The sequence below is a fragment of the Protobothrops mucrosquamatus genome, unplaced genomic scaffold (assembly GCF_001527695.2).
Source record: "Protobothrops mucrosquamatus isolate PMUCROS unplaced genomic scaffold, P.Mucros_1.0 scaffold7734, whole genome shotgun sequence".
Lineage (NCBI taxonomy): Eukaryota > Metazoa > Chordata > Lepidosauria > Squamata > Viperidae > Protobothrops > Protobothrops mucrosquamatus.
In genome coordinates this window covers 6,334-15,222 of record NW_015393533.1, presented here as the reverse complement: position 1 = coordinate 15,222, position 8,889 = coordinate 6,334, and the positions used below count along the sequence as shown (strand labels likewise).

Sequence of the window (8,889 nt, the reverse complement as noted above, 5' to 3'; positions counted from 1 at the left end):
CTAAAAATCACACGTGAATGGGGCATACTTTTGTGTTGATTAATGCTGGCGTGTCATCCAAAACATTATGGCATGTCATCTTTGACATATGTGTCATAGCGTTGCCATCGCTGGTTATACTACAGGTAAGAGAAGAAGAAAAAACTTTTTCTACTAATAAATAAAAGTCTAGAATTAATTGTTAGCAATTCTGCAAACTGCAGTATCAGTGTCAGCTAATAAGTGAAAATTATTTAATGTCTCCTGAATCAGTAGTATGCCTTAAATGGATACTTGACTATTGTGTGTCACAATGCTGGATTAGATCTGCCTATAGCCTACCCCAGGAAGACTGCTGTGATTTTATAAGAGCGATAGCATAAAAGTAAGCCCTGGTGTGTTGTTTCTCAGGAGTCTTCTAGGTGTTCACAAAATTTTCTTCCTTGCTTTATAAGTGACTTCTGCTAGCTAGCTATTCTTCTAGAATTGTTAGAACTGAACCTCATCGCAGATGGTCACTAACTTGGCTTCTATAGATACTGGCTTCTATCCTGCTCTCTTGAAATAATTAGCCAGAAAATAAATCAGGAGTCAGGAGTGCAAAAAACGGGATCAGATAGTTATACTTATGAATGTAATAGTGGATTGTGCCTAAAATAGAACAGTCAGCATGGACTGTTTCAACCTGTCTGGAGCTATTTTTAATACTCTAAACCATGTGGTAAAACCACAACCTTTCACATTTTATATCTGGAACAACTAAGGCAACAGCATGGTAGGGAATTTATATATCATTGAACATAATTGAGAGATTAAGGTATTAGAAAAGTAGAGGTTTGTTACTGCTGCAAATTATTAATAATATCAAAATTGTTTATCCCCCTGCTGGTCTAATATTAACTGAGTTAATATTAAATGCTAGAACTGAAAATGTACATACTTAGAACTTGCCAGATTGTTTAAATTATGCCTGAAGAAGCCAGACTGTTTAAATTAAGTTACATATTTGTACTTTTACTATGTATTACTTTTATTTTGATTTCTTCTGTATCTTCCTGGAGTTGAAAAATCAATTATAAAATGTAATGATACCAAGTTCATTTTGTTTGGTTTTATTTATTTTGTAGAACTGGGGCTTGTTTTTTGGGGGGTTACAACTTTTAGTGTCTATATCCCTATATTCAAAAGTTAGATTTTAAGGTCATTGAAAAAAGTTCCTACCATCTTGTACTTTTTAAAGCATCAAGAATATTGTTGCTACTATATGACCTGAGAAATATGGTTTTTGTAACATCTTTTTTGGTGTGGCATTTTGATGTGTATAGATGTAAGCAGTTTTGGAAACTTTTCATACTCAATCCTAAATAGAATTAATTTTTCAAATTTACTATGTAACCAAAACTGATTTATTTGTAACATCACTTTCTCTCAATTGAACATGTAATTGAGCATAATTAACATTTATGTTCTCAGGTTGACTAAATAATTAACTTAAATTGTCAGCATTCCAAATAATTTATAATATTGGGGCAATACAGATATTATGATAAGTGTACATTTCCTGCTAATTTCCAGTTTTGATCAGGAGAAACTGAACAAGCTTGGGAATGACATCTATAACCCTATGGTTTGTATAGTTTTCCATCTGCGCATCCATACAACTTTACCAAAACACGTGTGACCACTCAACCCATTACAGCCTAACCAACACAAGCTATAAATAGAATATCACTGCCATACATCAGAAACATCTCAGACGTAATCAACAGACTACTGCAACCACACAGTATCACCATAGTACACAAATCAACTAAAACCGTCCAAAACATCTTAAATAAACTAAAAGATCCAGTAACTCAAGAAGAAAAAAACCAGGAGTCATCTGTAACATACTGTAACAGCCACTAGGTAGGTTGAGCAGACATAAGACTAGCAGAGGGCATCGATGAACATCAACTATAGTCAGAAAACATGATAAAAACTACTTAGACACATGGACAGATTCAAACATAATTTCAACTGGGAAACTTTGAACATCCTAGACCAAGCTAAATCTAAAAACAGTAGGAAATTCCTGGATGCTTGGCACTTAGATATGTTAGCCATCAATAGATTATGTGCCATCAAGTTGAAAACCACATTTTTTTCCATGTCGATTAGCCTGATATCATGGTGTCAGGGAAGAACAAGCAAAGGGTGACACACGCATCTTGATGTATGTACATAATCACAGGTCTTAATGATTATCGTCCAGTTGCACTTACAGCCATCATTATGAACTGTTTTGAAAGGCTGAAAAAGGACTTTATTGTATCCAGCCTCCCTCCAGCATTTGACTCACTTCAGTTTGCTTATCGTCCAAATTGTTCCACAGAGGATGCTATTTCATCTGTTCTCCATCTGAGCTTGGCACACTTAGAAGAAAGAAATACTCATGTACAATTGCTGTTTGTCGACTTTAGTTTGGTATTTAATACAATCACTCCTCAGCATTCAGTAGATAAACTGGGCCTTTTAGGCTTCAGTACTCCTTTGTGCAATTGGATTCTTGATTTTCTCATTGATAGGCGAGTTGGAACTAATATTTCTAACACCATGTTTTTGAGCACAAGTTCTCTTCAGGGCTTTATCTTAAGTCCACTGTTGTTCACCCTGCTGATCCATGTGCAAGTTTTGTTACCAACCATATTGTGAAGTATGCAGATGATACAACAGTCTTCAGCCTTATACAGGATGATAATGAGGGTGATTACCAGGAGGAGGTAGAAGGATTGATGAACTGATGTAATAAAAACAGCCTGGTTTAAATGTAGGAAAAACAAAAGAGATCATTATCAATTTCAGAAAAGGCAGGCACAGCCATACATCTCTGTGTATTAACGATTCAACTGTGGTTAGTAGTGTCAAGTTTCTGTGTGTGCAGCTGACGAGCAGGTTAGCTTGGTGCCTCACCAGGGAGACACTGGTGAAGTGGGCACAGTAGCACCTGCATTTTCTGCGTTCTTTGAGAAGAGCACATCTTCATTCCCCTATCCTTACCACTTTCTATACAGGGACGGTTGAAAGCATCCTGTCATATTGTATTACTGTATGGTTTGGAAGTATTACTGTTTTGGACAAGAAGGCTATGCAGAGAGTGGTGAGGATGGCATAAAAGATTATTGGAAGTTCACTTCCTTCTATCCAAGGCATGGCATATAAGCGATGCCTGGCCAGGGTCTGCAGTATTGTCAGGGATGCTACATATCTTCTCCATGACCGGTTTCCTTTGTTACCTTCTGGGAGGAGGCTTCGCAGTATTTGAAGTAGAACAACGAGATTCTGTAATAGCTTTGTACCACATTGTTAATTCTCAAGACTCTTTTTTATATATAGCATATGTATGTGCACGTAACAATAGAGATTATCTTATAATCATGTGTGATTATGGTATATGTATATTATCATTTTGGTGTCATTATAGTTTGTGGCATATACTTCCACCTTGGCGTGTAAATTGTTTTTAATTTACCCCAGTACTAATGAAAGAAATATATAATGTTCAAAGCAATTGTTTAAAACCTTACCTTGTGTGACAAGTGCTGCATTCAGATTCAGACTGAATTTTGAACATTCTGGGTTTTTTTTATCTGCAGATTTCTGTGGCTATGAACTAATATGATTAGCCTTATTGGCACTAAAATCTAATGCCCCCACCGATAGCTTGGAAGGATTGAACACTCACAAAAGGGAATGTTACGGTGGACAGTTCATTTAGAAGGTGGGCCTCGAAGAGTAAACCACGCTGCTGTGGCTGTTGGACATAAAGTCTATTCTTTTGGTGGATACTGTTCTGGTGAAGATTATGAGACTCTACGACAGATTGATGTTCATGTATTTAATGCAGGTAAGTTGATGAATGTTCAGGTTTAGAGAAACAGGACTTAATTATCTTTTATTTTTTTTAAAAATCAAATACATATGTTTATATTTATTGAACATTAATTAATATTAGTTTAATATGTCAGCCATCAAACAGATGACACTACTGAAAATTGAAAAATATTCAATTATGGGAAAGAGGCAAAGGAATTTCTCGTATTAAAAGTTACATTATTCCTTTTTAGTAAAATTATATATTTGACAGAATTTTTCATCGGTTTCAACAAAGCATATGTAAAACAATACCATGTTTTGGAGAAAAATGGAGATGCCAGGTTATTAGTATATTGCAGGAGATCATTTACTGATTTTTAATATTATCAATTTACTTGTTGTTTACTTGTCAATTATGAACTGTGTAATACATCAGCTTTTATTTCAAGAAAGTCAAACCTTTCCTTATTATTTGTTTAGTAAGAAATCTTAGATAACTTTATAAGAGAATCCTATAGAGTTTCCCATTATTAATATAATCCTGAGAGTGCCAGTACTCTGCATATACCTTCTAGTTTATTTATTTATTTATGAAATGTATTTGCTGCCATCTCATATGCAGCAACTCCGGGTGGCTTAGATCATAAAGACATTAAAATACATTAAAATACATAAAAATCAACAATCATAGAGCACAGTGGATAAAACCATTAACAGATAAAATAGTTGGTAGAATCCTAGCAACAGTACATTAGTACTGATAAAATAGTCCAAGATTAGTTTCTACAGAATAGTCAGTTTGTCTATGGTACAACTGCTGCCTAAAATGTGTGAAAACTGACTGATATCACGGAAAATGCTACATATAGTGTGGGTACAATTATACTATAATTATAATGTGATATATACGATAAATATATATAAATATAATTATATAAATATATAATTATAGTATAATTATATAGTACAATTATAGTAAATTTTTACTATCTGATGAATCTGGTTTCACTGGAATAAGAGGGAGACAATTTAACGAGTACAAATGGGCTAGTCCTTCCAGAAAACTGGCAATCAAATGGTCTCCTTTAATTCAAATAACATATATAAGAATAGAGGGAGATCTATTTGATGATTTAAAGGCGCTGATATGGAAGCCTAGTTGGCAAAAGAAGAAAGCTAGAATAAGGTTGAAAAAAATGGGACTTTGATTCATTAAAGGGGATTTTATATTGCCAATTAGTGGGCTAAAGGGAGATGTTGAGACAAGGGGAATTTTGGTTATTAGATTTAAAATATTTGGAATTCAGTCAAAAATAAGGATTTTATTGGTTCAATATTTAAAAAGTAGATCTAAAAGGGAAAATAAAATTAAATACTACGAATATGTTTGATTTATTGATTAATCCAGGCAATATATATAATGGTTTTTTGATTTATTAAAGGGGATATTATGTTATTAAGTAGATGATTTAATATGGTGGGAAATAGATAACTCTTAGGAAATAGAACAAGATTATATTTAAATAGGTAAAATGTGTATTTTGGATATTATAGTTTGTTATGTAGTGAAATAAGGGAAAGTCTGAAAATTATAAATATCAAAGGTTAAATTGGAATATTGACAAGAAATTAAAAATTGACTAAAAATCAATAACAGGATACGGATTGTTGATGAAGATTGAATGTAATTAAGATATGTATAAGCTAAAAATTCATTGATAAATGGAATAATGATGTCCTTATTGAATTGATATAATTAGAAATGTACCAACCTGAACATGAGATAGTAATTGTTAAGGGAAAAAGAGAAGAAATATTTGATGTTGTAGCCTGAGATTTGTACTAAGATTTTGTTATTGAGCTATTGATTAACCCAGTCACCACGTTGCTTTTTAAATATTCAAATGTAAAATTGCAAAATTAATAAAATATCATAAATTAAAAAAAAGAATAGTCAGTTTGTCTATGGTACAACTGCTGCCTAAAATGTGTGAAAACTGACTGGTACCACAGAAAATGCTACATATAGTGTGGGTACAACTAAGGATGGTAATTTAATCTACCCTAATTCTAACCCTAAATTGAAATGATGGAGCGTGCTGTTTTGTATTGCTCCCTCTACATAGATGGTCACCAGGAATTTTTATCAACCTTTTCCACTAGGCAGTCTGGTCATTCTGACTTGTGCTATTATAGTACAATTATACTATAATTATAATTATAGTATGTGATATATACTATAAATATATATAAATAAAATTATATAAATATAGTATAATTATATAGTACAATTATAGTAAGTTGTTACTATCAGATGAATCTGGTTTCACATCATGGATTACAGCTCAGTACTGCTCTAAACTTTGTACAGTACTGTACATTGTAATATCTCCTCCAATTTTTCTTATATACTTTAGAATGTTACATGTTTCTCTTTTTTATCTTAATTAATTGTGATTTTTGTTTTTGATCGATCGATTGATTTAATTTTCTGACCTTTTTTCTGATAGTTTCTCTGCGCTGGACCAAATTACCACCAGTGTGGACAAACAGCAGGGACCATGTGAGAGAGGTTCCTTACATGAGATATGGGCATTCTGCGGTGCTGATTGATGACACTATCTATATCTGGGGAGGCCGTAATGATACTGAGGGAGCCTGCAATGTATTATATGCCTTTGATGTCAGTAAGTGGTGTTATCCTGCTTCCATAACTTTCACTATCACATGCTTATAAAGATGAATGGGCAGGGAGTGCAAACCTTTTGTAGCCATTTATCTCTTATTGATATGATATTGATGGAGTAATGATGGCACATAGCAGTGGCAGCTATCAAATTGAGTAAGCCAAGTGTGCTAGCTATAAATGAAGAGTTATTGTTAATAATTACTACATCTATTATGCTTTTAAACTTTAAAATATTTATATTTTTACATGTAAACACTCCTAAATTATATGCCCAAGTTATGTCAATGTATTGCCTGATAATAATAAATATTATATTTACTATTTCTAAATTAAGCATTTAGGGAATATTAATGTAGTTCCTTTCCATTCTATTTCATTTCTGTTCTTACTGTAAAATCAGCTTCATTAATATATTGGAGCAAGTAATGAACATTATTCTTGTCATTACTGAAATTCTTCTAAGTTATAATCAGCTTCATTGATAGTGAGGCTAATAGTAATAATGATGATGATTATAAACTAGTGAGATTGAAACTATTTATGCTTGAACTCATTTGAAACCAGTGTTCTCTGTGTTTCTCTGTTGACTGCATAGTCTCTTTAGCTTGACACAGTAGAATTCTATGCCTCCAAAATGTTAAATGCCTCTTTGTGGAAGCTCTAACGAGCAGATCTTTCTGTGAAAACAGCCTCAAGTACACTAGATACAAATGGAGCAGTATGAGCTGTGGAGGAAATGCACATGATGCAGTAACTAATGCATTCTTTGTATATATCAAGGTGTGACTCCTCTAGTATCAGGAAGAGGATAAACAAAATGAGCAAATAAAATATGTAAATATACAGTAGTGCTTAAAAGTTGGTGAACCCTTTTGAATTTTCAATATCTCTGTATAAATGACTTAAAATATGTTCTGTTCTGTTATCTTTATCTAATCTTACAGCTAGATAAAGATAACCTAATTAAACAAATGAGTCAAAACATTATACTTGTTCATTTATTTATTGTGGAAAATGATCCAAAGATCTCCTTGCTTAAAGGGTTTATTAGAGACAGTTATGTAAGTTCTTCATTAAATAACCAGGGCTGTTTTAGAACCAGGGCTGCTCTAAATATGACAGACTTTGGCCTGCTAGGACAATAGAGTTCTCACCACAGAGATTATGAAGAAATTTCTGAAGACTTCTATAAATTATGATGCAAATAATATGACAAAATTACAAATCCATTTCTAAAGTTCTGCAATGCCATTGGTTCAGAAAACAGAAAACATTAGGGACAGTTATGAATGCATTTATCCAAGAGTGCTTTCCGATCAAAGTTACTCCTTGATTAGAGTTAGCAGACACAATTCCATTATCAAAAAAGCACTGGGTCAAAATGGGATTCATAAGAGAACAGGAAGGTAAAAGCCATAGCCTTTATGTTCACCTCAAGTTTGCAAAAAAGCATTTAAATTATTCTTCAGATTTCTATAAAAATGTTATGTGCATAGATGAATCAAAAGTGGAACTTTTGGGGGCACATAGGTATTGTTTTGTCTGATAGAACCCAAACACTGAATTCCTAATAAAAACATATACCAATGGGTAATCATGTAATGGTTTGGGATATTTGGCTGTCTCAGGAGATAGTCAATTTTTCATTATTGGCAGGAGCACAAATGATGTTTTATATAAGAAAATTCTATAGGAAAACATTTAGTCATCACTTAGATGAATCTGGAATTCAAATGGGTCATGCAACAAGACAGTGATCCCAAACATACAAGTAAGTACAGAACAGAACAGATAAAGATAAATAAGATGAATATTTTGGAATGGTGAGGTCAAATTCCAGATTTAATTTACAGAACTATTATCACGGGATCTGAAATGAACAGTTCATGCTGAAAATTCAAATATTACTGAGTTAAAGAAGTTTGTCACAGAGGAATGGGACAAAATTCCTACATAGTGAAGTGGGAGCCTAATAATCAAGTGTAAGGAACATTTGATTGCAGTTTTTGCCGCTAAAAGTGGTGCAGTAAGTTACTGAATCTAAGCGAGGGCATTTTTTTTCAAAGTCACAGATTGGATAACTTTATGAAATAAATAAAACAAGCATCAAACTTTGGGGCTATTTTTTTCACTTGGACTACTCTTGTACCAATAAGACTTAAATGAAGCTCTGTTAACATAAAAGTTCAGAAAAATCCAAAGTATAGCAAATACTCTCCCAAAGAAGTAAGGTTGAACAATTTATCTGAGCAAATTGTCTTAAGAAACAAACAAGAAAATGTGTACTAAGTTGATCTTGGTAGTTGGGTACATTGTCTAATATGGAAGAGGGAAACATGGAGAAATAAATATAAGTAGAACTCAGT

General features: G+C 33.0%; 1 protein-coding gene across 1 annotated transcript; it reads left to right on the top strand.

Annotated features, from left to right (window-relative positions):
- Window positions 1-731: 731 nt before the first annotated feature.
- Window positions 732-6,619, top strand: LOC107300635 (kelch domain-containing protein 3-like). The gene is made up of 3 exons (XM_015829944.1): window positions 732-754; window positions 3,615-3,865; window positions 6,345-6,619. Exons 2-3 carry the CDS (start codon window positions 3,712-3,714, stop codon window positions 6,569-6,571), a joined length of 381 nt encoding a protein of 126 aa, XP_015685430.1. The 5' UTR covers window positions 732-754; window positions 3,615-3,711; the 3' UTR covers window positions 6,572-6,619.
- The last annotated feature ends 2,270 nt before the right edge of the window (window positions 6,620-8,889 follow it).